Source organism: Bipolaris zeicola (genome assembly GCF_000523435.1).
Source record: "Bipolaris zeicola 26-R-13 unplaced genomic scaffold scaffold_162, whole genome shotgun sequence".
Taxonomy (NCBI): domain Eukaryota; kingdom Fungi; phylum Ascomycota; class Dothideomycetes; order Pleosporales; family Pleosporaceae; genus Bipolaris; species Bipolaris zeicola.
Window position 1 is genome coordinate 1 of NW_006912211.1, and position 27,122 is coordinate 27,122.

At 52.3% G+C, this 27,122-nt stretch overlaps 12 protein-coding genes across 12 annotated transcripts; 5 read left to right on the plus strand and 7 right to left on the minus strand.

The window, feature by feature from the left end:
* Positions 1–29: 29 nt before the first annotated feature.
* Positions 30–3,404, minus strand: COCCADRAFT_103809 (uncharacterized protein; the record flags this gene model as incomplete). The annotated part of the gene is made up of 3 exons (XM_007717013.1): positions 30–378; positions 431–3,171; positions 3,282–3,404. 3 exons carry the CDS (start codon positions 3,402–3,404, stop codon positions 30–32), a joined length of 3,213 nt encoding a protein of 1,070 aa, XP_007715203.1.
* Positions 3,405–3,739: 335 nt separating this feature from the next.
* COCCADRAFT_39291 (uncharacterized protein) lies at positions 3,740–4,540 on the plus strand (the record flags this gene model as incomplete). Its single annotated transcript, XM_007717014.1, has 2 exons — positions 3,740–3,815; positions 3,864–4,540. The coding sequence occupies 2 exons, from the start codon at positions 3,740–3,742 to the stop codon at positions 4,538–4,540; spliced, it is 753 nt and encodes a 250-aa protein (XP_007715204.1).
* A 369-nt stretch (positions 4,541–4,909) lies between these two features.
* COCCADRAFT_103816 (uncharacterized protein) lies at positions 4,910–6,720 on the minus strand (the record flags this gene model as incomplete). The annotated part of the gene is made up of 3 exons (XM_007717015.1): positions 4,910–6,037; positions 6,088–6,565; positions 6,620–6,720. 3 exons carry the CDS (start codon positions 6,718–6,720, stop codon positions 4,910–4,912), a joined length of 1,707 nt encoding a protein of 568 aa, XP_007715205.1.
* A 298-nt stretch (positions 6,721–7,018) lies between these two features.
* COCCADRAFT_103824 (uncharacterized protein) lies at positions 7,019–9,400 on the minus strand (the record flags this gene model as incomplete). The annotated part of the gene is made up of 5 exons (XM_007717016.1): positions 7,019–8,355; positions 8,562–8,733; positions 8,801–8,968; positions 9,033–9,146; positions 9,311–9,400. 5 exons carry the CDS (start codon positions 9,398–9,400, stop codon positions 7,019–7,021), a joined length of 1,881 nt encoding a protein of 626 aa, XP_007715206.1.
* Positions 9,401–10,157: 757 nt separating this feature from the next.
* COCCADRAFT_103783 (uncharacterized protein) lies at positions 10,158–11,135 on the plus strand (the record flags this gene model as incomplete). The annotated part of the gene is made up of 1 exon (XM_007717017.1): positions 10,158–11,135. One exon carries the CDS (start codon positions 10,158–10,160, stop codon positions 11,133–11,135), a length of 978 nt encoding a protein of 325 aa, XP_007715207.1.
* Positions 11,136–14,099: 2,964 nt separating this feature from the next.
* On the minus strand, positions 14,100–15,700 carry COCCADRAFT_39295 (uncharacterized protein; the record flags this gene model as incomplete). Its single annotated transcript, XM_007717018.1, has 3 exons — positions 14,100–15,121; positions 15,193–15,598; positions 15,647–15,700. 3 exons carry the CDS (start codon positions 15,698–15,700, stop codon positions 14,100–14,102), a joined length of 1,482 nt encoding a protein of 493 aa, XP_007715208.1.
* Positions 15,701–16,138: 438 nt separating this feature from the next.
* COCCADRAFT_7477 (uncharacterized protein) lies at positions 16,139–18,265 on the minus strand (the record flags this gene model as incomplete). Its single annotated transcript, XM_007717010.1, has 6 exons — positions 16,139–16,715; positions 16,761–17,171; positions 17,221–17,671; positions 17,719–17,872; positions 17,922–18,131; positions 18,182–18,265. 6 exons carry the CDS (start codon positions 18,263–18,265, stop codon positions 16,139–16,141), a joined length of 1,887 nt encoding a protein of 628 aa, XP_007715200.1.
* Positions 18,266–18,594: 329 nt separating this feature from the next.
* COCCADRAFT_103794 (uncharacterized protein) lies at positions 18,595–19,338 on the plus strand (the record flags this gene model as incomplete). Its single annotated transcript, XM_007717019.1, has 1 exon — positions 18,595–19,338. The coding sequence occupies one exon, from the start codon at positions 18,595–18,597 to the stop codon at positions 19,336–19,338; it is 744 nt and encodes a 247-aa protein (XP_007715209.1).
* Positions 19,339–19,589: 251 nt separating this feature from the next.
* COCCADRAFT_39298 (uncharacterized protein) lies at positions 19,590–20,893 on the minus strand (the record flags this gene model as incomplete). The annotated part of the gene is made up of 4 exons (XM_007717020.1): positions 19,590–19,771; positions 19,823–20,210; positions 20,276–20,507; positions 20,724–20,893. The coding sequence occupies 4 exons, from the start codon at positions 20,891–20,893 to the stop codon at positions 19,590–19,592; spliced, it is 972 nt and encodes a 323-aa protein (XP_007715210.1).
* A 350-nt stretch (positions 20,894–21,243) lies between these two features.
* Positions 21,244–21,874, plus strand: COCCADRAFT_103836 (uncharacterized protein; the record flags this gene model as incomplete). Its single annotated transcript, XM_007717021.1, has 2 exons — positions 21,244–21,552; positions 21,608–21,874. The coding sequence occupies 2 exons, from the start codon at positions 21,244–21,246 to the stop codon at positions 21,872–21,874; spliced, it is 576 nt and encodes a 191-aa protein (XP_007715211.1).
* An 840-nt stretch (positions 21,875–22,714) lies between these two features.
* On the plus strand, positions 22,715–25,157 carry COCCADRAFT_7481 (glycoside hydrolase family 5 protein; the record flags this gene model as incomplete). Its single annotated transcript, XM_007717011.1, has 7 exons — positions 22,715–22,916; positions 22,965–22,990; positions 23,047–23,131; positions 23,189–23,314; positions 23,370–23,470; positions 23,527–23,979; positions 24,066–25,157. The coding sequence occupies 7 exons, from the start codon at positions 22,715–22,717 to the stop codon at positions 25,155–25,157; spliced, it is 2,085 nt and encodes a 694-aa protein (XP_007715201.1).
* A 574-nt stretch (positions 25,158–25,731) lies between these two features.
* On the minus strand, positions 25,732–27,107 carry COCCADRAFT_39301 (uncharacterized protein; the record flags this gene model as incomplete). The annotated part of the gene is made up of 2 exons (XM_007717022.1): positions 25,732–27,017; positions 27,077–27,107. 2 exons carry the CDS (start codon positions 27,105–27,107, stop codon positions 25,732–25,734), a joined length of 1,317 nt encoding a protein of 438 aa, XP_007715212.1.
* Between the last annotated feature and the right edge of the window lie 15 nt (positions 27,108–27,122).

A 27,122-nucleotide genomic window follows, 5' to 3' on the forward strand; every position in this document is an offset into this window, starting at 1 on the left:
CACCCCCCCCCCCCCCACACACACACACCTCACTTCTTTCCCTTTGCTGGAGCCTTCGCCTTGCCCTTTCCCTTGCCCTTTGGCTTGACATCCTCGTCCTCCTCGTCCTCACTATCCTCATCTTTGGCCTTCTTCTTCGCCCCCTTTTTCGCCGCAGCCGGCTTCTTGGGCGCAGCCTTCTTCTTCGGTTGCTTGACGTACTTGTCCTTTGAAAGATCCACATCCTCGTCATCTTCGTCCTTGATTTCCTCAATCACTTCACCCTCATCTGACTCTTCAATTGCTTCTTCCAAGTCCGGCTTCTCTTTGGCTTGTTTCTTTGGTGCCGTAACTGACGAAGCTTTCATAAAAGGCAGAGGATGTGATTGCTGGTTGTATCTAGTATCGGGTTAGTCATGCAGTCAAAATCCAGTGTCATGTCCAGACTTACAGTCGAGTAAAGGTTGACTTTGCCTGAGAATCAATCTTGACCTTTTCTTGATCCATAGGACCAACACCCAGCTCCATGATTGCATCAAAGTCATCCTTGGTGAGGTAGTAGCTGTCCATCAACTCGATAATCTCGGGCACCGCCTCCTTGCCCTCCTTTTGCAACTTCTGGACAAGATCAGTCCAGAGCATCGGGACGTATTGTTGACGGATTTCATGACGGTCACCAGAAGATCGCAGTCGCATATGAGCCTGGATCTCCTTGACCATTCGGCTAAGCTTGTTGGCAGAGCTGTTCTTGCCCAGCCACGATGTAAAACGAGTCTGATTTCCAGCAGTGTTGCCAGCCACAAAGCTTGCGGGTCGCACGAAACTGAATACTGCATGCGTAGGCATCAGGCTCCATTGCTGCTGAGATCCGTGAATCATTCGGTCGACCAGATCGCCATCACTAATGCTGTCTGCTGCCTGTGACACAAGCTCAAGGTTCTTGAGGTTCTTCTCCTTCCCAGAATAGCCTCCCGACAGGGTAGGATTTGTGCCGAGATAATTTTCCTGAAGCATCAGCGGGCTGAACTCATGGTCGTTGAAGTAGAGCTCAATCTTTTCGTTGAGAGTAGCCTTGCTGCTCGCAGCAAACATGCCACCACCAAGAATCTTTTGCGTAATGTCCCACGGCTTCAAAACCACATGCTTCTCCCAGTTCTTCGACATGGCCTTGCCCTTGTCAAAGTCCATGACTTCTTGATCGATCTTAGCAGTCGATATCATGTTGACAACTTGGCGGATATCAGAATGACTGCCTTCAATCAAAGCGTTGATAACTGGGGTAGGCATCTTGAGACCCTCACGGAACGCAATCGTCATGATACGTGATCGCACCTGATCAACAGTTGGTCGTCGGAAAGGGAGGTCGAACGTAACGTAATCAAATGGCTTCATCTTGGGTTGTCTCCTGTCGTTGCAGATGAGGATCATGGGAACTTCCGTCTTCTTGCAAACAGCTGCGAGTGCACCGACACCACCTCGATCACCTGCAGACATTCCGTCGACCTCGTCCATAATGAGTACAAGCTTCTTTTTGGAGCCTTCAACCTTCTTTCCGTCTCCAGCGAAGTAGCCGTGAAGGGAGTTGGTACTGAGGACACCACGCAGACCATCTTCAATAAGCTTCTTGCTTCGGGTGTCACTGGCATTTCTCTCCACAATGTCGTAACCTTCAAGCTTGGCAACGAGATGTGCAGCAGTGGTTTTACCGATACCAGGCGGTCCATGAATCATGACAGCACGGAACACTCCGCTGCCATCTTTACCAGCAAGCTTGAAACCCGTTTTGAGACTCTTCGGGAAAGCCTGTAGCCATCGTTGCAGTCTCTCAACCGACGCCTTGTTTCCGCATATATGAGCAAGTGATGTGGGTGCGTACTTGGTTGTCCACAACCGAGAGTCAACTTCTGGGCCTGCGCTTTGAGCAGCAGCGGTGACTGCAGATGCTGTCTTGTTTCCAGCCGCCGCAGCTGCAGCCTTCAGTTCTTTCTGGCGCTTCTTTTCCTCTAACTCGAGTTCTGCAGCTTGCTTTTCAATCTTCTCTTGCTCCTTGCGTTGTTTCTCTGCATACACTGCCTGAGCTTTGCTGTCGCCCTTGTTACCCGCTGCTGTCAACTTTTCAATCAGCAGAGTCAGGCCATCCTCATCAATTGTCTTGATGTTCATGTCCCGGATCTTCTGCAGCTTGCTGGGTCCAGCGTCCTCACCCAAGACGACGTAATTGGTCTTCTTGCTCGGAGCGGTAGTTACTTTACCACCGTGACGCTTGACCAGCTCCTGACTCTCAGTTCGACCCCACTTTTGCAGCACACCAGTGAAGACAAAATTCAGTCCAGCAAGGCAGGTATCTGAGCCTTGTGGCATATCAGCGGAAGAGCCTTGTGTCGGTCCTGCATCGCCACGAGCCGCATTTGCTTGCCAGTTGAATTTCCCATTCGGGTCTTTGGGAGGAGGCGTCGGAGCGCGTACGGTAGGTATGCTGTCGTAGATAGCCTGGATATCAGCACTGTCTTCAACATCATCTTTCTTCGCCTTTTTCTTCGCTGGTGACTTTGCTGGGGTAGCCTTCTTCGCCTTGGGCTTTGCCGGCTTATCCTCTTCATCTTCATCTTCGTCATGTTCTGGGGACTTGCGTTTCTTGCTGGCGGCTGATACTTTCTTCGATTTCGTCTTAGCAGCTTCTTCCTCGTCGAAGTCGTCGTCGTCATCACCATCCAGATCCTTCATATCCACATCCTCGTCATCAGGGTCGAACTCGTCCTCATCCTCGTCCTTGATCGCCTTTTGTTGCTTTGCTGGAGCTTTTGGTGTTCCACGATGTGGCAGCTGGATGGGAACATCCTCGTCGCTCTCCGAAGCCTCCTGGTAGTCGTCCTTACTCTTACCCTTGACGTTATCCCTAAAGATATCATCCGCACCGTCAAGGTCATCATCCGGAAACTCATCGTCGTCATCCCTCTCAGCGTATGATGTGACAGGTTTCTTCGCACGTCCAGAAGTCTTGCCATTGGCTGCCTTCCCACTCGGCTTTGCAGCTGCCTTCTTCGGTGTTGTCTTTGGTGCCTCGGCTGCCTTCTTCTTTACAGGTTCTGTTCGCTTGGGTTTATTCGAGCTACCGAAAAATGCAGATGTGGTCGTTTCTTCGAGTTCAGGCTCTGGCGTTGGTTCACGTTTGGCTTTCTTAGCGGCTGGCTTCTTTGGTGATGCCTTCTTGGGCCTATGTAGTGTTAATATTTGTCGTCACTAATGATAATGTAATACTCGACTCACTTTGCCTCTTCTTCATCGTCATCAGAGTCCTCCACAACCCTGCTCGTACGACCTTTTTTCTTGGGTGCAGCCTTCTTGGGTGCAGGCTCATCCTTTTGTGAATCCTGGCTAGGCTTCGGGGGCCCACCACCAAAGAAGCTGCGAATATCGGCTGGCATTTTTGAATTGTGGGCAAAGAACACACACCGCTACTCTACCATTGAATTGCCGCGTTGGTCAGCCAGATGGGTGTGAGTATGGAAAGTTTTGGGGGTGAAGTTAGCGGCGGAGTTGGTTTTGGTGGGCGGCGCGCAACGGACGTGAGTCGACGCGACCACGCGCGGTCATTAGGCAATTACGCAGTTGGGGCAGCGCAAAGCCACACGCACACGGGGCACCCATAGGCAGGCATCAGCCACATCTTGGCGCGGGACAGAACTTCAATGTTCCCAACTGCACCACCGGCACCGCAACTAACCAAAAGTTCAACCCCCCACCCACAGACACAACAATCATGCCGCCACCAAGGATATCACCGAGTCTACTATCTCAATTCAAGCAATTGACCCTCTCTGCAACCCGTCCCACACGTACGGCGCACAAATCAACGTCCTAAACCACCGTTAACCCTCTCTCAGTCCTCCAAAAGCCCAGTCTCCCAAAATGCCAATTCGCCATACCCCCCGCACCCAGCAGTCTGCGCCTCTTCTCCTCAACCCCGTCACACGCCTCGTACCTCGCCCCGAAAGCCGGTGAATCACGTAAATCACGCAAGGGCCGCTGCCACGTACCCACTGGCGGCAGCATGCGCGGCACCACAGTCGTCTGGGGCGACTACGGACTACGCATGCGCGACCACGACCGGCGCATTTCCGCACACCAGCTCCGCATCGCCGAGGAGACCATCAAGAAGCGCCTCCGCGGCATGAAGTTCCGTCTGTACATGCGTGTCGCGGCAAACATTGGCGTGTACACGTCTGGCAACGATGTGCGTATGGGTAAAGGTAAAGGAAGTTTTGATCGCTGGACCGCGAGGGTCGCGGTTAGCAAGATTATCTTTGAAATAAAGGGCGATTTGCATGAGCAGGTTGTCAAGGATGCGTTTAGGCTGGCGGGCAATAAGTTGCCCGGCTTGTATGAGTTTGTGAAGAAGGGGGATCCGCCTGTTATGGGGTTGACGAAGGTTGGGCTTAATGGCGTTACGGAGGCCGATCTTAAGAGGCCGAGGAGGAAGGAGCCGCTGGAGCAGCAGGCGGCGAGGTTGCAGGAAGCGAGTGAGGTGGGAGTAAGTACCACGCCACGGGCGGCGCTGTAGATGAAAATATGGTTGTATGATTATTGAAACGATTTTGTGGGCTAGGATATACAAGAAAAGACTCAATCGCACCATAGTGATTAGAGTTTTATTGAAATATTTTTGAAATTCTCTCATTCTGCTACTCAATTGTTCCAAAGAAAAACAAGGCTTACACGCTGATATCTAACGAAAATTTATTCGGCTTCAGCCTTCTCTAAAGCCAAATTACAACATAGAACTCTACTTTGTCTTTACAGCCTTCAATACCAATATGACGTTTTTGAACAAACTACCCGGGATATACATCTAATGCGACTTGGACAAAAGGAAGAGAAAACCAAAAGAAATACATGCTCATAATCATCGCAATGAGAATATGTAATCCGCTTAGGTCTTGTACAGTGTGTCGAGGAAACCCTTTGCCAAGTCCTCGACAACACTCTTGTTGGGCAAGCTGCCAGCAACACCGTATAGTGCTGCGGTATCACCCTTGACTGCACCCTTTGCTCCCTTGCCCTCGGCGATGCGTTTCCTCTCAGCTTCTCGGACCTCCTCGGTTACATCGATCAAATCGTTGATGAGCTTATCCGCGACGGCAACAATGGGCAGAGTGACAGCAATGTGGATAGCAGGTGGGCTCTGCAGAGCGTTCAAGTGCCATCCCTTGGCCGACATGCCGTCAGCAATGTCGTAAATGTCGAGTGTGTTCGAGAGGAAAGCTACAACGGAGACCATGGGGCGACCGATAATCTTGAGGTCAGATGATAGCTCGGGCTTTTCGCGGATAGCGGCCTCAATCTTCTTCATGCCGCCGACAATCTTGAGGCAAGAGTCGAGGTAGCCGTTTGCACCCTGCCTGACAAGACTTGCCCAGCATCCTGCAATCAGCGCACCGGGACGAGAGCCTGCAATGGATGGCGATGCGTATACACCGCCGGACCAGTCTGGGGAGATGAAGTATTGATATTTGCGGTATACGTCAGAGCGGTAGAGCACAGTTGAGCTGCCCTTGGGCGCAAATCCATACTTGTGCGTGTCGCAAGAGATGCTGGTGACACCCTTGAGGCGGAAATCAAAAGGTTCGTTATCGAAGCCGGCCTTGGCGAGCATAGGAACGAGCAGGGAACCGAGACAGCAGTCAACGTGTAGCGGAATCTTCTTCTTGTAGGCAAGCTTGCTCAGCGCGGAGATGTCGTCGATGATACCGTGGGGAAAGTTGGGCGCCGATCCGACCAGTAGGACGGTGTTGGGGTTGATCAACCGGGAGACGGACGGAATATGGACCCTGTAGCTCGGGGCCCTACATTCTACAAGATGCATCTTGATCTTGAAGTATTCGCAAGCCTTGCGGAAAGCGGTGTGTGCGGTCTCAGGAAGAATCATTTCGGGCTCCGTTACTCCGCGCTCCTTGTAAGCCTTGTTGCGTGCGGACAGGCAGGCCATGAGAATAGACTCTGTTCCTCCGGAAGTTGTAACACCTACGGCATCATGGGGAGCATTGAAGAGAGAAAGAACCTGGTAGATGTTAGTCGCGTCATTGATCGATTACTGCAAGTCGAACATACCATGGCCACAATCTCAGCCTCCATCTTCCTTACACCAGGGAACACATCAGGATGGATGGGGTTCGACACGGTGAATTTGCCAAAAGCTTCCGTCTGTAGTCGGATCAGGTCGTCTCCACCATGATATACCGCACCGCTGACTCGTCCATCCTCCCAGCGGGTATGATCCATATTGGCTAGCTCATCGAGTTTGGCGCGCACTTCGTCTTCACTCCATCCCTCGGCCGGTAGGCTGGTCAGGCGCTGAACGCCAGGTCCACTGGGTACAAGTTTGCGCTCCAAACCCATGATCGACTCGGAAACCTGCTCCTGGACTTTTTCGCGAACACCGGGAAGTCGCAGAAAGACACCGTAGAGATAGCGACGAATGCTCAAGTATGCGTCAGTGGCCGAGCCGAAGATGCCGCGACCCTTGAGCTGGTAAAAGGTGATGCGCGACCATCGTAGAACGAAGAAGAGGAAGACAATATTGCGCAAACTATTCGAAATGTTAAAAGACGTCGTACTACAATTCGTCTGGCCAGAGACTTACACATCAATGTTAAAGGCAATGAGTTGTCCGTTGGGCGAGTTCCTGCGCGCGATGAAGGAGTCGCGCAGGAGACTGATGGGTAGTTGTGATGAGCCAGGCATTGTGTAGGGTTGTTAGGACTGAATTCTCAGTAGGATGTGGACATTACAATAGCGGATTTGCGCCTTGCTTAAAGCTTGCCATGTGGGTGAGGTCACTTTGGTTCACATGGCATGTCGGCATGCCAAGGAAGCCGTTCCGAACACACCCATAATAAGGGTCGGATCTCGGGTTCTGCGGGGTGTTTCCCCTTTGGGAAGGGACTTTAGGGAGATCTTTCTTTTGCGGGGTAGCAATCACCACGGGTCACCAATTCCAATCTGTCATATAGTCATTGATCTCATTGGTGCTTATTGGTGCTTATTTCTCGGACCATCTCTGTGCATGCCAACGGTAATGGGCTCCCATGGCAAATAACGGCATCAAAGCACCACACTCGCTGCAAATGAATGAATCCCTGTCAGTCGTGCTACTCTCGTACTGCATCTCGCATGCATCGGGAGCGGAAGTATCGACCTCCTGAGAAGCCGTCGGCACGTCTTCGGAACCGAACGCTGCAGCAATCTTGTCACTCGAGACGTCCATGTTGGGCGATAAGCCCGAGCCATCCCCTGTATTAATGTTTTGCACGGATTCCATATCAGCGGCTGGCGGTTCCTCGACCCTCCATTGCCGCAGGGTCTCGTCTTGATGCTTGAACATTTTGCTAATATCTCTCCCAACGCCGCCTTTGTCGCTCGCAGCGTCAGCCATGTTGGTGGCAGCGACATTCAGTAAACTGAGGTTCCAACCACCCTTGTCGGGGTGCAGTCGTCGAAACAGCGGAACAAGAGTCTCGCAAAGTAGCTTTTCAGTCACCGAGGCAATGTCGTCTTTGAGGCTAAATACGAAGCTAGGCATAGGAGCAGACCTGGAGATGCGCGCAGAGGACCGGTTTCGACTGCCATCTGGGTTTTGAGGCGGGCGAGGTCGTGTGGAGAGACGAATGGTTTTTGGGTGCGCCAGCCATCGCTTTGCAGTCTCTAGAGGGACTGAAGGTGCGTCTTGGTCTTGGACATGGTCTTGGACCTCATCAAGCAGATCCATGTGCATCCTCTCAATCAGTCTCTTGGCAATCACACGCAGCTCTTTGACTACCGCATCCAACGTGGTCAAACGCATGTAACTATCTTCTATACTGATCTGCCGTGGAGTCTCGCGGGCCTGTTCGACTTTGGTTTCATCGCAGCCGTTGAGCAGACCCCATATTCTGGCACCGGTACCTTGAGGCACACCGGGACCATGCAATAGTCTGTCGAGCATCTCTGGGCCCATGGCCGGGTACATTCTCACATCACGCACAGAAACATGTTCTTGGGTGGCTCCGTATACCAAGCCGGTGTCGAAACTTGCTTGGCGCTGCAGCACATGTGCGCGAAGCTTCTGGGCCGTTTTGAAGCCTATTCCAGGAACTTTGCCCACTTCGTGCGCGTCAAGGAAGCGTGTCACATTATCCAAAGTTTTACTGTCCCCGTTGGAAACGTAGGGTGGGACTAGGGTTGTTTGAGCGTTGGGCTTGTGCGTGTTACCGACAAGCTTTGACAGTAGCTTGTTTGTCGAAACACCAACAGTGGCAGTATAGCCCATGTGGGATTCGAGCCTCGTCCGCAAATGGTGCGCCAGATGGCTAGCCAGGGCCAATCGGAGAAGCAGTGGATCTGACAAAGTGGTTCCTATTGCACATTAGCGCCATGAACAAACGGCTATGGCTGCACGACGGGCGGGGACGATGTTGGTGGCAGGATGATGGGCAATGGTCACGAGTGTCAGTAGGCGCTCAACAGCCGCGAGCGTTTAAAAAAGAAAAGGCGAGCGTCAGCCTTGCAGTTTGGGATGATCTGGCGAGGCACGCCGTCTGGCTTACCTAAGCCATCATTCACCGATTCGGGATACAAGTGACCAGTCAGGCGCGTTGCATCGTAAGGGAAGCCGACTGTGGGGTCATGCTTGGCAAGACAGAAGAAGGCGTTGCTGAGGTCATTGACATTGAGGATGGACACGTTGTACTCAATCATGTCGGTGACGTCCAAGAAGACCTAGGCATGTTTCAACACGGAGGCGGCCTTGGAGAGAGCAAGAAAAGGGCAGCGCGGCTCAACGGACCTCGTCGAAACCTAGCCTCTGGCAGCGTTTGTTCCAAGAAAAGGAAGTGAGAAAGGCATAGAGGAGCTTGGAGGCATCACGAAAACGGGTCAGGTCTTCTCCGAGGACGATGACCAGATCCGGGCAGGCTTTTTGCGCGTCGTGAATCAGCTGCAGTTTGTGCAGACCCTGGCAGGTAGGAGGGTCAATGACAGATGACTCGGGCATGTGGCGCAGACGCATCGAGACATACTCGGGAGCGGGCCTCGTAATTGCAGGTGACGAGGATTTGCTTCTGCTGCACGGCCAGAGGGACAGATTTCAAGGCCGGGTTTTCGTGTTCAAAGACACTTGCGTAGAAGCAGTCCTGTGGAGACGAAGAATATGGGCAGGGTTAGTGATTGCGCAACTACTTTGCCGCAGCGGGTAAGCAGAGACGCACGTAGTCCTGGAGGATACGAAAGACCAGGGCGTTAGCTGGGCGGCCGAGGCTGAGAGGCGGCGGTGGTGGAGGCCTTGGTGCTTACGAACAAAGTGGAGGATGATGGAGGTGGTCTGGCGCTGGGGGGTCTTGTTGCGAGGAGGACCAGGACTGGCTGCGACGGCGGCGGCGGGCTGCATGGTGGAAGCGCCGGGAGTGGTGCCGCAGAGAGGAGCAGGTGCAAGCAGGGTGTAAGAGAGAGAGAGTGTGTGTGTGTAAGTGAAGTAGTGTCGATGGAATGCCGACGATGGATGGATGCAGATGCAGATGCAGATGCAGCACAGAGGCAGAGGCAGCAGATGTCGCAGGGCAGGCCGGCAACAGCAGCAGCGTGTTTCGGCGGGCTGCGTGTGCGGGGAGGCCGGCGAGTGGCCGGGCTGGACAGGCTTGATTGAGGCGCGTCAAGGCGGGCTGTGTGTGGACGCAACGGCGCTGTGCCAAGGCCGCCCGGTTGGATGCTGCGTCTTGTAGTGTTTTTTGCCACGCTCCGCACTCTATCTTTGGACCGCGCTAGCCGGGGGGGGTATTTTGGGACCTTGTCGCTGCAAAGCCCTCGACCCCCCCAGCCAAGCGCTTCGTGTCCCAGCGCGAGAAAGCTCGTCGTAGCCGTCGTCAAGAAAAGCCCTTGGACATGGGCGGGTCCATGGCGCTGGTTGGTGGTATCCCGCAAGCTGTTTAATACCCTCACCACCCCTCCGCCTACCCACCCACGCCCACGCCCACGCCCCCATTTCGTTTTTTTCTCTCTCAGTCCAAGCCTGCTTGCCTGCTTGCTTGCTGCTATACCACCACCACCACCATCACCAGGACCACTAGCAGCACCAGTCCACCAGACCGCCACTACCGCCGCCGCATCATCTGCCCGCCCGCTCCCCGCCAGCACGCCGGGCTGCACACATGATGCTCTCAACTATCCAACCGTCACACCCCTCCATGCCCAAGCCATATTCGCAATCATCTGCCATGTCCACCATGACCGCCTCGCTGCCTATAATACCCCCGCCGCACCAGCAACCCGCCCGCCCCAAGCTGTCCATCAACACCGAGCAGCCTCGCATCCTAGGAAAGGGCGCCAGCCTCCGTCTCGACACTCTCAGTGCCGCCTCGCCTACTGTTCGCAACACTTACACAAACGCCTACGAGCGCCCATCCACGGCCCCCACGCTGCAGCGCCCACAACGACCCTCGCTGTCCATTGAGAGCCATCTGCCCGCTGCTGCAAACAGCGCCTCAACTCCCAGCTCTGCATCCACCCTTTCCTCAATACTCACATCAGCCTCGGCCGAGTCGGCCACCAGCGCGATACCCTACAAGCAGCCCCACAACCTTGTCTCCATCCTCTCAAACAGCCCGGCTCGCTCAATACTACCGCGCAAGATGGCCTCCAGTCGGCCCATGTTCCCCGCAGAGAAGCACGTCTGCTTCCGCACCCCACTCGAAGAGGAAATCACTACGACCAGGTACACAATGGCCCACTCTGACCTCGAGTCGTCCGTTTCTACCCTGTCTACCATCTCGTCCGTTGCCTCGTCCACCGACTCGGACGTGTCAGCTGCACATCATTCATTGATTGTCAACACCTCCAACACATCTTCCACCACTAGCATATCGCCGCTGCAGCTATCGCTCCAAAAATCAACCTCGACCTTTGCATCCGCCGAGAGCTCGCCCCGGTCAAAGGGCCCACGCGCTGGCGACAAGCGAGACTCGTCCTCTTCTGAAGATGAAAGCGACTCTTGTCCCCAGACTCCCATCGCTGGACGACGGAAGAGGACAAGAGACTGGCGCTGGACCCTCGGCCCTCTGCCGTCATCTGACAAGTCGTCTACATCGTCAGCTAGCGAAGCCACCACAAGCGGCGACGACAGCAGCTGACCACAACACTCAAAGCTACAAATGACGAGTAACAAGACATGATGACGAGTGCAACAAGACAGAGATACGAGTGTCACAAGACAGAGGATTACGGCAGGCGGCGTTTACAAGCATTTTCGGCGTTGCCTTTTGTTGTTGTTATTGTTGTTGCTTTTTCCCAAGATACCACCTGCATATATTGGTCCCCAGGGGGGATTCAATCCACTAGCATTGCATTTTTTTCCCCACAATTACATATATATATACACTACTACATAGATATTTTTCTAATACGCCATTTTCCTTTGTATCTCCTTTCTCTCTATCACGTAGAGTAGAATCTGGATGGATGGATCTCACACACATACTACATTACAATATCACATATTGAACATGGATTCTGCATCTTGGAACATATTTGTCCGTGACGCGACCATCTGATTGAAGCACGCGCACATGGGTGCTATATCACCGAATCCGGTTGTGATCGATTGCACGCAGGCAAAAAAGTGGGGGCGTCTTACGCAGCGCGTGCGCGCTCGAGCGAACACCGGGTTTGTTGATCCTTACCTACCGCGTAAGAACGTGCGCCCATTTGACACGTCGCTGTTCGTATCCTGAGATCCGGGCATCGGAAACGGAAACATCTACTATATTATTCTGCATGTTTTCTCCGGCTTGGCCAAGAGAATATTATACGCCTCTTACTACTTTGTCATTGCTGACGCATACGCGCATGTGTGGAGAGAGCGTTGCACATCAAAAGGCAAAACTTCGGAGACCTCGACCAGAAACTCTAAATCTCGCACGCGCAATGTACAATGACATCATCACATGCTTATGGCTGCCCCCGCCTCCCACCCCTACCCAGGATTTTCCTTTCCATTTCGCAACACGACACTAATGGAAAGATCCGAGCCTATCGAGTCAAATTTGGAAACTTAACCAACCATACAAAATGCTTCAGATCAAGAGTAAAGAGTGGGACACGCAAGACACACTACGTATGCGTATCTACTATAGCTTACGGGAAATGCAATCCTCAACCATCAAATCTAATCCTCCCGAATGCACACTAAAAACTACTGCAACTTACGCAATTCGCGCCACTTTCCCGCCCGCCCACTGCACCGCCGAACCAAACTTGCACCCACCTCTAAAGGGGAAAATAGCACCAAATCTGTAATAGTAGCATAGTTGGAATAGGGTAGCAAAAGAACACACATACAGAATAAGCCCTAGCCCCACTAGCCGCGTCGGCCTCTGCAATCTGCCCATCCTTATCAAACCCCGTTTTCGTTCCCCAGAAACGAAATTTTTGTCTAACATACGCAACAAGAGTAAGACATGTGAAACACCATCATCATCATCATCATCATCACACCTCACTCCCCCTTGTCGGTTTTTTCTTCGCTCGCGCCCCCTCCCCTCTCCCCCGGTTTCTTGCCTCCCTGGACTGGAAGGAGGGGGGGAGAAAGGGTTCGGATGACCCCTACTAGGAAGGAATTGGGAAGCCAAACAAGGGAAATATGGTTTCAACGATTTTTTTTGCAAATCTTTTTTTTGTTGTTGTTGCGTGGTGAGATGAAACGTTGAAGCGCCCGTTTCGGGGAGGGGGGTGGTGATACGGGGATGGGCTGTTGAGGAAGTCGGACCGTGACGAGGGAAATGCGAACGTGTGTCTGTGCGGGTTGAGGCAGGGGTGGTTGAAGATTTGGGATGGTTTGGATGGATGGATGGATGGCTGGGGGGGAGGAAGGAGTTTGATTTTCATTTGATTTTTTTTTGTCATTTGGATTTGAGTTCGATATTCGAAAGGGGGGATGCATAGTTCCGAATTGTCCTTTCAGAAGCTGAAAAAGCGGAGTGTTGCAGATGAGAAAGGTTTGTATGCCCAGCATAGCTAGAGAATTAACGTAGAAGCAAACTAAGAAGATCAGAAATGAGACTTGCACTTTTTGCGTAGTTACAATCTAATCGATACGCCTTCCATCTCCACCTTGTCTTATCCCTCCTTATCCTTTCACCAACCAGACCAAACCACCAAAAAGCCCAGACCACCCGTCCACCAAAGAAAAAACTCTACTTACCACTCTAGCTTGCCCCCCCTTCTTTCCCACGTGGCCGCCCCAACCACCCCGACACCCTAGCTTTTTTTAAACCCTTCTTGCAACCACAACAGCGCTCAAGCCACCAGATCACCTCAACAAAAAATCAAAATATATCTTCTAAGAAAACTAGTTTCTATCCCCTTGTCGTCGATCCTTATTTCAGTGCAAACAAACGGGTATTTTAAAGGTTTTATTAAGATTTTGGGGGGGCAGAGGGGAAATTGCAGGTAGAGAAGTAAAAGTAGCTGGTTGTATGGTTGGGTAGATGTGGAATGGGAGATTAAAGGTGGGAACTATTCGAGTTCAATGAGCAGATCGGCAGAGAGAGGGAAGACGAGGGAGGTTTGTTTGGTGGAAGGGGTGGGGTGGGGGAGACTAGACGGGAGTCTAGTGCAAGGGCGGCGAATGAAAGAAGGGGAGAGGGGGAGATTAGATTAGGAGATTAAGAGATTGCGGCTGGGGGAGTTCTAGGCACGGGAAGAGAGAGGTGTGTGATTGGGTAAGATGTGTGTAAATAAGAGCCCAAGTAGATGTGGATTTTGGGGGGTTTCTAGGGGTGGAGATTGAAGAAAAGGTGAGATTAAAGGTGTTTATTTTTGGGAGTGCGGGTACTTCCGTTGGATGGTACTAGTGTTGAAGTACTAGTAACCTTTTTTAGTGGGAGGAAGGAAATGCGCTTGATAACTTGGCATACGTACGTGAGTTATAGGAGCTGTTTTTAGGCGGGAAAAACCGATATTACAACTCATGTTGATCCAAAACTACCTTTTCACAATCACGAGAAATCAAAGGTATCATCCAAACCAAGAGCCATTACTCCTCCTCATCTCATCTCGTCCACAACGAAAGAGTAAGAACCCCGCAATCCACTCACTCACTGCGTCTGCCCCCCAGCCGTAAAATCCCACCGTCTAGTCCCCATAGCCCACAACATCGCCCCGACCGCCCCTCCAAACACCATAACCATAAACGTCACAAAAAACGCCCGATGCCTCTTCCTTCTCCTCCTCTTCTTCTCCGTCTCATCCACAGCCAACACCCCCGCATCACCCGCACTCACCTTGCCCTTCTCCATCTTCCGAATCCGCTCCGCATTAGCCAAAACAGTCTTCTCTACCTCCTCCCTCGACCGCTCACTGCGCCGCTGCCGCTTCGCCTTCACTGACGCCGCTTTACCCATGGGATGCTCGTGCGTGAAGCGCTTGGAGTATAGAGCTTCGGGGCCACCAAAGACCTTGTTCGTGGCATCTTTGGCACCAGAAGTCCGTAGCAGAGGTCGAAAGCCCCGGTTTCTAGATTGAGCGGCGGCAGTAGCTTCTTTTTCCGTGATGAATTTCTCGTAGCGCGCTTCGAGAGTGCCGTCGTGGGCCCATTGGGCTATCTCGTCGAGTTTAGCGGGGAGATCCGAGGCGGAGAGGTGCTGGGTGAAGTCGAGGTAGGTTTGTAGGTCTAATTTGGAGACGTCGACGCCTTTGGAGCGGAGCTGGGCGGCGATAGGGGCCCAGGGGTTTTTGGCGTGGGGTGCGTCACCGGATTTGTTGGTGGGGTTGGGGGCGAGGAGCCATGTTTGCGCTTGTTGAATGAAGTTGGTGAGCGAGACGTATGCGAGGCGGATGCCGTTGCTGCTGGTGTTTTCGTATAGGACGAGGGCGTCGTGGCGGGCGGCGAGGCCTTGAGGGTACCAGTCTCCTTTTTCCAGACGTAGGCTTTCGGAAGTGTTGAGCGAGGTTAGGATTGCCATGAGTGCTTTGTCTCGTGGAGTGTAGACTGGCTGCGGAGTGTCTTGGGATGAGGTTGTGTAGTGGGAGGAAGATGGCTTTCGGTGCTCCTGCGAGTGTTCCTGCGAGTGCTCGAGTACGACTTGAATTCTGTCCATTATGCTGCGAGGCCCGAGTACTGGATTAGACGAAGAAGATCTGTTAGCAGCAACATTCTTCCAAAAAATTCAGCCAAAAAAGGGTACGTACAGTAAGGAACGGCGTCACTAATACGACCCAGCTTGAGTCCTTGATACTCAGCCACAACATCGTAATCCGGCCTCGTCTTTGGAGCCGGCACAGCAAGACTCGTCACAAATCCCATCATCTTTGGGTTCTCGCGCCTAGCCGGAGAGAGCGTCGAGTACTCGTGCAGATACCTTGACAAAGACGAACGAGGAGAATTCCAGCCTTCACCGTGGGGCCCGAGGTGATAGCCTGCGGGTGTCACCAACTTCCCGGCGTAATGAACAGGCGGATTGACCATCGCTGGATGCGTGACATAATTGCCATCCCAAGGAGGAGTGCTCATGTCTGCAGAGTCAACTGTGGCATCACCTGCTACTTTTAGGTGTGCCGGCGGTGCAACCTGTGGATAACCGGCGGCAAGTACATTCTAGTAGTATTGTCAACACAACTTCCACATACAGAGAAACTCACATACCTTTTCTCTTGGCCATGCCGTAGTATCAGTCATGGGAGGCGGCACAGAAGTCATTGCTTGCGGACAGCGAGTCTATGACTTGAGTGAAGAAGAAAGGCGTCTCAGGACATTAACAAGATTCACAAACTTGGACTTGAAATGAGATAATACAACAATTCACACTGGCTACGAGGAATCGAGGGCAATGTATAAGTCCGGCGATCCCTGATTGATACCGACAACCAGGTTCGAGGCTGTAGTGCTGACATGTACTCGAGGTCTTGTCTTTGGGTGTACCAAATAACACAGCTAACAGACGCAGCTAGAACGCAGTCATGCAAGTAATTCCGCTCAACAGGAGGACCCTGATACCAAAGAATGCAATCACACGCTCTTCGATGAATGTTCGCTACTGGTGTTTTGCATTTGTGCTACTGATAAGTAATACAGATGGTATCATGTAGACCCCGTTGGTGCGAATCATGTTGTAATGGATATCATTGAATACTGGCCTCAGCTATCGCTGTTCAGCGCCTTGGCATCTTCCACGGCGGCCCTTGCAATCTTTTTCAGAAGCGACTTGTAGTCCGCTTCACGGAAAGCTTCCCATCGATCCAAGCCTTCGCTAGCATCAATAGACAGAGTCTCATATCCCTGCTTGATTACGGCCTGCACTTCTTGTGGGCTTAGGTGTTTGCTGCGTGATTTGCCCTTCTCTTCAAGCAGTGAATGATAGTGAGATGAGACATTCACAAGTGTCTGCATCGAGTCAGATTGACCAGATAGGCCAAAGGCATCTCTAAATTTGATGAGAACGTCGCCACTCTCAACTAGTTTGTAGAAGAGATCGTCGTATGCCGCAGAGTCGGGAAGGAAGTTTTCTCCACTGGAGAGGGCAAAAGCCAACAGATTGACCAAGAGATTGATCATGCCATTCGACTTGTAGTTTGATTTGATGTCGCTCTCGTACGTGGTGAGGAACCGGACAAACGATAGTAGTGTTCTCCAAAGCTCTGACCAATGATACGTGATGCGGGCTTTTGTGCGACTGAGGTACGAGAGCAGCCGCAACAAAACACCGAGGCACAGTCTTCATATGTTAGCCAAGAAAGTGTGGCAGCAGCAAAGGACTTACATGTAAAAGTCTACATCCAACCGTCTCCGCAGATTGTGACTGATGCCATCGGACATCATGTCCAGGATGATGGCTGCGGGAACCCGCTCACCTCTCACGATTGGAAGAAACGGCTGTCGTTGGCGACACAAACGCACCGAGAGCTTCGTCTCATCACTGCACAAGCGCTTGCAGAGCGCCGGGTCCTCGACAAGTATTTGCAGGACGAACAGATTTAGATACGTGTACAGAGCGGCTCTGGTAGACCGGTGTGCATGCTGGAACATGTATGAAGTCACGGAGAGAAACTCGCTAAAAGGCGACGATTGGTTCTTGTTGCCCAACCCAAAGGTAACTAGGTTATAACAGAAGACCTTGTTGGCGTTGGCAAAGTCAAAGGTAGAGAGGAGCACGCCGGCCTCTGGCCCTGGCCTAGATGATTATCAGCAGTTGTTGGGTATATTACAGTCATTATGCTTACATTCCAGCAAAGAGGGATTTTACCTCGTCCGGGGGTGGGGGCACAGGTGATGCAGGTCGAGAGTTTGGGGCGAGCGCGCCCAAGCCAATGTAGCTCAACGTCGAACCAAGCGTCCAGCCCTCGGGCATGTCATCCTGAACGGCCACGTAGGCGTCACGCAGTTTTGTGCAAGTAGCGCCTAGACATGCTATCATGTCTTGAATAATGGCATCGTTCACGAAATCCTCCAGTCGCAGTCTGTATGGATTCTGGAACTCGAACTTGTTGTAGTTTGCGAGTAGACCAAGAAGGTATAGGGCAGGCAGAATGTCGGTGCTGTTGTCACAGTCGTGTGTATACTTGACGAGTGCAGGGAAGAGGTCTCGATGAGTGAAGTAGGAGGGGAGTGCTGTCTGGAAGCCCGCAGCAGTCATGGCGAGAGCGCATCGAATCGCCTTTTGGCGCAGCGATACTACTCGTGGTCAGCTTCCTGTTGCAGCTAACAGTGAGACAACCTACTGTCTCGTCCATTGCGTATGGCAGTGTCCAGTGTAGCGACAAAATCGGTCATGACGGCATCGGCATCGTTGAGACCAGCGAGGACAGAGATGATGTCGGAGCTTGGGTTGGTGTACTTCTTAGCAAGGGCGGCGTCGAGGAAGACTGTCAAGGTCTAAGCGGTAAGCGCGTGCGGCCTGTGAATGCGCATGTCGTAGGCGTACCTCGAGGGCGATGTCGTCGGCCGGGGCTTTGGCCTGCTTTATGCGTAACATGGCCTGGCTAAAGAGTTGCTGCGAATGGGCTTGCTGGTGCAGCATCTCGTCGGGCGCCATCGAAGCCAGGACACGCTTGAGGCCCGCTGGTTCTGGCTTGTGTAGGAAGAACTCCCGCCAGAATCCCTCCGAGGGTTCCATGGGCTCATCATCTGTTTGCTGTTGTGGGTCAGCGGCGTGGTGTTGAGGCGCATTCGACACCAGCGCACCTTGAATAGGGTTTCGTAGAGGTGAATGATCTTGGGCTGGAAGATCTGGGGCCGCGAGACTTGGGTCAGCGGCGATGGCTCCATGGCTGCTGGCGTGAATTGTTTCTGCCGAGCAGGCACAATTGTAGCATATATGTGCGTACGTATGTATAAGTGCTGGTGTCGCGTCGTACAGGCTTGGGACACGGGGACCTAATTAGCGGGCCGTCGACGATCGATGGCCCCACCATTTCGCACGTGTGAGATCAGATTGCATGTCAAGGCTGCTCTACCCCAGATACGAATAGAAGCGCCTCGCATATAGGGCGCTAGTATACGCAGAGTACCTGTACCGGTGCCTCATTTGCTCTAACAAACGCATTGCCATCAGGAACTGTCGTGGATATAGACAAACCCCCACCACCACCATCACCATGTCCTCGCCCCTCCTTGTCGGCATATCGGGCCCCTCATCTTCCGGCAAGACAACGCTGTCCCGCCTACTGCGCGATGTATTCCCTCCCTCTAAACTCTTCATCCTGCATCTCGATGACTTTTACCTGACGGATGCTGAAATCCCCGTCAAGAATGGAATCCAAGATTGGGACTGCATCGAGTCACTCAATCTACCTGCGCTCAAGCAAGCCCTGAACCACATCAAAGACCAGGGCAAGAGTCCAGACTGGCTAGTCAGCCAAGAAGATCAGAACAGCGTTGGTGAGCATGGCGTGCCTGAATCCGAGATCCAGGCATTGCGCGAGCGAGTTGTCGGTTTACTTGAGGGCAAGCCAGAGTGGAGCGAAAAGCGGATATGCATTGTGGATGGCTTCCTACTCTTTTCCCAAGACATGAAAGACATACGCTCCACGTTTGACGTCCGTCTTTTTCTCCGCACCAGCTACGAGACTGCAAAGCGAAGGCGCGAGGCCAGGAGTGGATACGTGACGCTCGAAGGCTTCTGGCAAGACCCTCCAGGCTATGTCGACAAGATTGTGTGGCCCAACTATGTTCACGACCACAGTTTCTTGTTTGAAAACGGCGATGTTAACGGCCAGCTAGACAGAAAAGTCTGCGCAGAGACTGACATTCATGGCATGCCCAAGGAAGCTGAGGAGAACATGGCCAAATGCCTGAGCTGGGCTGTGGGGGTCTTGGAGGATGTAATCAAGAAATCTTAAGACGTAATGAGACACACCGAAAAGCAAAATCTTCGTCGAAACGTATATTAATATGCTAGAATCCGTGTAAAGAGAAGATATCGGTATCACCCGAATAATCTCGCCCCAGATCTTTCCAACTACAACGCCAGTGCGCCAACCAAACAGTATCCACGTCCATGCAGCAGATCATAGTACATTTGCGTCAGAGTGACTCAACAGGAAAACAGATTAGAGGCCCTTGGTCTCTTGCGGTCGAATCAGGCATCCTCCTACGTACTCGACTTGACCTTGTCAATGTAGGCTTGTCCTGGGCTCTCATAAGTGGGCACAAAGAACGTATTGATCTGGGCATCCTTGGACAGCCACGTTGTCATCTGGCTGAGTTCTTCGCGCAAGCGAGTAACTGCCTGGTGATCCATGTTGGTTTGAGCAATAAGCTCTGGCATTGTAACTAAGACACATGGTTAATAATCACATCATTCATGGTCTCGAGACGACTTACCCAGAAGGCGCAAAAGGTGCTCGCCACCGTAAATCTCGGCGAGCGTCTTTCCGGCAAGCTCATCAGTTGGCTGTTGAATGCGCGTCCAGATGTCGTAAAACTGCTCACGCTCAAAGCGGTACAACAGGAGACGCCCAACACTCTTGTTGAAGTATTCTTTCAGACCTGCAATCACCTCTTCAAGAATGTCGCGCTCGGTGCTGCTGCGAGCTCCAGTTTGAATGGCATATTTCTGATACTCATCAAGGATCACACCCGCTGGATGCGCTGAAGGCAGCTGCACCAGTTGCAGGTTTTTGGTGATGTTTTCCCAGTCATCAACCAAGAGACTTTTCAGCCTGTCGGGCATGTAAATCCTGACAGCCAGCTTGTTCTGGAATGTCTCTTCCTGGGGTTCAGTTAGCCGGTCGTCTCGAGGCAAAGAAGCCGCTTGGCTTCGCCGAGCCTTCATACCTTTTCGAGGTCGTTGTCGCGAACCCTTTTCTGACCACGAGGTGCAGCAGTGACAGAGCTTTGTCGTTCTTCACTGCCACGCACTGAGCCCTGCGCCTTCTTCTTAGCGGGCGCGGGCTGAGCTCTTGCGGCGCGTTGAGCAGCCAGCATCTCGTGTCTCAAGTTGTTAGCCAACTCCCGGTTCTCGGAGGTTAGCTTGCGCAGGCGGTCTTCGGGAACCCAGTCGTCCCAGCTGCAGAGTGTTAAAAGATCCGCTCAAAGATGACAACAGAGTGTGTATAAGCAGATTACATGTTTTTGAGATGATATAGGCCCGTCTCGGAAGCAGTGGTATCCTGGTTGCGAAAGGGGCCTGAAGTGCATGGGGGGACAAGGCAAACATGACCTAACAATCGGAGATGCAGGAACGGCGAGTAGACGTGAAATGAGTAAGTTGAGATATACGTACGTGTTCTTCCAGCCCTTATAGTGCACTCTGTACTCGAAGCCATTCTTCTTCTCGTCGCCTTCGACGGGTCGGACTTCAAGGACCTTGGCCTCGTACAGCAGCTCGTGATGGAAACAAAACACTTTCTCGTCTTTCCTGAACGTCGCCTCTGGTGCAGCCGCTGGCGCCATGGTTGCGATGATATCTGGCGATTTTGATGTTGAAGTGTTTGGCAGTCAGAAGGGAAGGCGTAAAAGGTGCGCGAGATTCACCGACCACGTATCGCGTGCCCCTGTGAGTACCACTAGCCTTACGAAGATGACTACTGCGACAGCGTGAATCCCGATTTTGACCAAAATGAAGAACCAACCGACGAATCCGGCCACACAAAATCAGTTGACGTTTGCTACGATGTCGTCGCAGGCGATTCACGGGAGTCTTTTCTCGCACGGACCAGCACGCGTCGCGTTGTCAGGAGGACTCCTCTCCCAGCAGCCCACCAACGACACTGCCCTGTCACTGCACAGTCTCTATACCGACCATGCCCTCTCAAGAAGCCAAGATTCTGGGTGACTTTCTACTAACTCCGGCTCCTCTGCGCGACTTCATCACACTGCGCGAGTTCACCGACATATTCCCCCGTGCCCATCGTGCCAACCCGGCTGTCCAGGACATCTACCGAGAGCTCCAACGATTGCGCGATAAGGACATAGAGCTTGTCCGTCGGGACATTGCCGATGAGGTAAAGCGATCAAAACAGCTGAGGCGCGAGTATGCGCGCGAGAGGCGTCAAGTCGACGATGCAACTGTTGCAGGACTAGACCCCATCGCACTTCAGATGGAACAAGAGGTTTGTGTGCATCGGCCTTGCGACACCATCACCAGCTTGCTTACACGATACACAGCTATCCGGCGAGGGTCGCAAGAAACCACACACGCTACAGACGGTCCACTCCGACATTGAAGAGGCTTGCCAAAGTCTCGAGGCCCAGATTGCGGAGATAGAGCAACAGAATAGAGACGTCTTGCGCGAGGTGCAAGATGTGGTCGGCGCACTCAGCGACCTACGACACGGTCGCTTCCCTGCATCAACCAGTGGTGATAGTCTCGGAGAGGAAGTCACTGTAGCTCTTCGACAACTCGAGACTGTATGCGGGAAGCCAGTAGGATGAAGCCCGCCCGAGGTAGCCATTCCCGAGGCAACTTATCATGAACAGAGACCGTTGGTCTGGTTTCTTGTGAACAATTCACCGAGACAGGTTTTGCAGGTGCAATGCAGCCATTCTGCGTCTTTTCTCCACGCATGACCGCTAGACATAAGCTCAGATAGACATGTCTCCACAAGAGCCGGCTGCGGCGGGACTACAAGTCTTGCATAGATACCTACATATGGTCACAGACACAGAAGCGTCGTACCTGAAACGGGAATCTTACTTGTTCCCAGGCCTCGTATCATTTTGAATGCGGAGTACAGCGCCGGTTCGCCGAGCCTAAGTATCATACCCCGAAGCGGACCCCGCCTCTCAAGACTATTTGGGCAAAAGCAGGAACAAACTAACAGCTCCACATTATACAAGGCTATTCATAAGTGGCTCTCAATCGGCATTGCATGTTTTGATCGCTCTGGGTCACACGACCTTTCCATTCTCACTGCTATTTGTCTCTTTTAGGCGACTCGCCGGCTATTGCAGCCGCAATGTCAGTCGGATCGATGTTGAATTCTTTCACATGGTCTTCCTTACCTAGTCAATGTCATTCTCCCGTCGTCAAAGTTTACATCCCTGCCAACTTTAGCCTTGTGTGACGCGTGATTGGCTGCGCGAAGCAGCGCAATTAATCTACTTATATGAGCAACCTCAATATCGTAAACATTATACCTAGCGGCTACTGAAGACAGGTCCATGTACGGCATCGCCTATACGTGTCCACATGCTGCTAAAAGACTTATATGGTGTGAAGTAGGCAGCGTTCGAAAATTTGGTCACGGATCTGTTTCTGTTTCCCGAGCAAGAATGATCTTTTCAACTCTTCTCGTGACACTGGTGTCACTAGCGACATTGACGGAGCCAGTCTCCGCCAGCTTGAGAATCACGGTTGATCATCATTCTTTTGGTGGTGTGAATTATCCTCAGCTGCAATTCTTTGCACCGGAGCACAGAGACAATACTATTAAGGAAATCATCAAGAGCGGCGCAAGAGTCATACGGCTATTCAGTATGTGATTGTTTTCAAATTTTTTATCATATGCTAATTATTTCATAGTACGCCCAGATGATCTCCATCCAGATGTAAGAAAAGTGCTCAGGGACAAGAAAGAGGGCACTTGGTTGACAAATCTACATAGCCTGAGCCAGAACTGGGCTCTTTTGACAGGTCCTTGCTTGACCAATTCGACGACACGTTGGCGGCTATTCACCACCTTTCCAAGGGTACAATACACCGCACTATCTGAAATTGCCCTTCCATATGTTAACAGAAGCGTACAGGCCAGATGAAAGTCATTATTGCCCCGCACGACGCGCATGCACTTCGGGGATCTAACGATGTTCCCTGCGACGCATACTGCAAGGACCTCGGAGGATACTTTCTCGACTTCTACAGTTCAGATAAATGTATGTCGTCAATCTTTTGTCGTTCCATGGAGAGAATATTAATTATGCTCGATAGACCGAGAACTATACAAAACTCGTCTCGAAGTCTTCTTCAAACACTACCCTTCCAAAAACTTCGACGGACGTCCATGGGGCACACTCTCCGAAGTCATTCTTGTGAGTATCTCCTTGAATCAAACTGTGAATCTTTGTGGGTTTCTAATCCTGTGCAGGGCGTCGACATCCAGAATCAACCTTTTAGCGGCATATTCCCCATTCCCGCTGGCGAGTCCTGGATCTGCGACATGGCCTCTCATTTGAAATTTACACTCGGTCTCGATGCATCTTCCATTGCCGTCATCAGTGGCGGCGTGTCAGGCGCCCAGAAGCCAGATGAGTGGCAGAACTTCCCCGACAGCGTGTTTGACTGCAAAGCCATCGACATTATCGGGATCCATGGATATTTCTCCAAGCAACATGATGCCACGGCAGGAACGCCATGGGCGAATATGTTTGTGCCTGGAAATACGCTAACAGGTCGCGCCAAGGGTAAGAAGAAGGGCGATGGAAAATTGCTGTTGGTCGAGGAATGGAGTTACGTGCACAATGATGATTTTGGACTGTTTTACAAGCAAGAAGCCTTGTTTGACCAGGGCAATGCATTGAACTATAGGGGAATACCTTGGGTACGTCACTTTTCCCAGAACCCTTTCAGCCCTACACCAGTAATGAGCAAAGGAATCGGGAAGATATACTGACAAAACAAAAACAGCTATACTCGCACCTCACAACCATCGAAGAGGGAAAGACCGCCCGAATCAATCCTATTCAACCCAGCTACACCAGCTGGACCGCTCTCAAACAGGTGTTGAAAGCTGCTCAAACCGCACGCTCAAACTTCAACTGGTCCACGTACCTCCCACCTCCCTTCTCCATCAAGCCCCTGACCGAAGACGAAAAAACCGCCCAAAAGCTGCGCTCAATGCTCACAAACTCAAACACGCAAGAATTCGCCATCCAGCGCCTCGGCCTCTCAAACATCACCTCAATCCCGCTGAACCCCTTCGTCCTCGAGCAATCCGACTGCACCTTCGGCTGCGAAGGCCACCTCTGCGACGCCCAAGACGGCTGTCTACCGCACCTCTTCTGCAAAAACAGCATCTGCACAAACGACTCGACGCAACCCGGCAAAATCGGCGACATGTGCACCTCCAAAACCCCCTGCCAACCACATCTCCTCTGCTCCGCCGGAAAATGCCAGTCCTGCACCGCCCGCCCAACCATCCAACCCCCGGCTCAGAAACGCAAGAGAAGCATACCAAACGAACCCTTACCCCTCCCTTCACAACAAGAATACGAGGCCCAACACCGCGGCCCCATACTTTCACATGCTCTAACAGGCACATGCCACACCGACGCCCTCCCATCCCTATTCGCCTCCCTCCGCCCGCGCATCGCTCTCTCCTCCTCAAACCCCCCACCCCCCATCTGTCTCCCACCCTCCCACCACGCGGCCCCCTGCACATCCCCCTCGCACTGCTCCGCAGACGAATACTGCAACTGGGGCTCCTGCGCCGCATGTACCTCTGCCGACGCTTGTCTGGGATCCTCGTGCCGCAGCAATAACAAGTGCAAGACGGGTTACTGCAACGACCATGGTCGCTGCGATTATTCCTCGGCGAGGATTAAGAAGAATTTGGGACCCGGAGGCGCGAAGATGGGGAAGGGGAAGAGGATACCCGGTGTGCCGAGGGGGCATGAGAGTGGGCCGGCGAGGGTGAGGGATGAGGCGATGCGGATTGTGATTCCTGAGGAAGGGGTTATGAATACGGCGGCTGCGGCGGCGGCAATGGGTAAGGCATAGATCCGTTTCCTCTTCTTCTTATTTTTTTTCAAACCTTTCTGGAGTTGGGTGTTTGGGGTTTTGACCAAAGCAGAAATGAAAGATGAACAAGATATCTCGTGGTGTATGTTAAGGGAACCATTGCAATCAAACATTATAGAACCTTTTTTTCTTCGTTTCCTGCTCTTCAAAGATATTCAACAGGTAGAAATGGGTTTTCTATGTATGCAGATGTAATCTGCCTTTCCAACATACAAAGCAATATAAAAATAAAAAGGGAGAAGGGGGTATCGCAGTCTCCATAAAACTCCTGATTCATACCGAGTGAATCCTTCATCTCTGTGGATTGCGCAAAATGCATCCAGTGAGATTTGTTTTTCTTTCGCCTTTCCTGTGCCCATGACCTTAAAAAGACATGTTTTTCATCTAATAACCGGTACCCAAAAAACCAGGTTTTCCTTTCCCTCATAGTCAATCACCGCGGAGCACTCGTGGCATCGATAGTCATCAATGCAACAGGCATCACCCAACTGAACTCATATGCTCATGTCGGTTGCAGGCGAGGTAGAACTTTTTTTTTTGCTTTCATCTCTCATCACCCTGTCACTTTCCGATATGCAATGTTGTCCTCGATCAACTTTTCCAAAAACGTTGCTGCTTCGACCAAGATCTGACTCTTACTCAGCCCACCACCGCGAACTGCAGGCACAACTTCATTCAAGTCCTTGTAGCCTTGCTTGATTAAATCGCGGCGCTTCTGTTCAGAAAGAATATGGTTGTTTCGTTTTTGCTCTTCGGTCAAATTTTCGCGATGTGTCTTTTGGGTACTTGTTGCAGCCCGCTTCTTCTTACTCTCATCTGCAAGCGACGTCTTGCGAGCTTTTCCATTGCGCGCAGCCTTTCTCGGGGTTTCCTTTCCAGGATGCGCCATGGACTTCTTCCGCTTTTTTGCTGGTCGGTCGTCATGCTCTTCCTGAGATGCGGAGTCGTCAGACTGCTCGTCGTCGTCATCGTCGCGTGATGCACCGGCAACGGCTGATGATGAGTCTTGATATGCAGCCGAGGTAGTGCGTACGGTATCAATGCCTGCCACTGCTCGTAAAATATGCTGGTGGGTCTCTTCTACATCATTAATGGAATGCCTTGCCGCGCTGTGCTCGGCCGAGCGGCCGTTTGCGCCCGAGTACCCGGATGGACTATTGAATGAATTGTCTGTGCCAAAAGTATAAGACCTCTTTAAGTCAATCTTCTGCAACGGCGGACCAAAGTCTGGTTGGGTGTGCTGCGGGGCCTTGTTTGTCCACTGCGGCGGGAACTGGGGGTCTAGGGCATGTCCACCGTGATTTGGCAACAGCGAGGGCATGCGCTGGTTCATGAGGCCGTGTGGTTGGACGCTCATTGGCAGATGAGCGTGATTCAGGCCGGGCGCGACGTTTGTCATGAAATTGGTGGCCGCAGCCGGCTGCTCAGGAAAGCTGTGCAGACGGCCGTTTGTATACGAGGGCTGGGCGTGGTTGAAGAGGGTGGCAGCTGCCTGGAGCTCATCCTGGGTGTTTGCCAGGAAGCTGCCGTGGAGCGAGGACGAGGAAGCGTGGTGGGGTTCTTGTTGGAAGGTGGTCTGTAGACGGGCCTGGTCGGGTATGGTGCTGGTGACACGGTGGACGGTGGGCGGGGCGATGAAGTCCTCCCAGTTGTTGTAGTCGTGGGCGGTGGACTTGTCGTTGAGGGCGGGGGGTATGTGCTGGGGGTCGAGCAGGTCGAAAGGGTTGGTGGAGGAGAAGAAGTTGTCGAGCTGCTGGTTTTCCATGTCGCTGAGCAGCGAGGGGCCATTGTTGTCATAGTGAGGGGCCGCGTTGTCGAAGAAGTCGTCGGAGAAGGTGTCTGGACCGGGCTTGTCAGTGCTAGAAGTGGCGGTGATGGAGGGAGCTGGGGCAGCATACAGCCAAATGGCGGCGGGTCCTTGTCGTTCATGGCGGGACGAGGGAG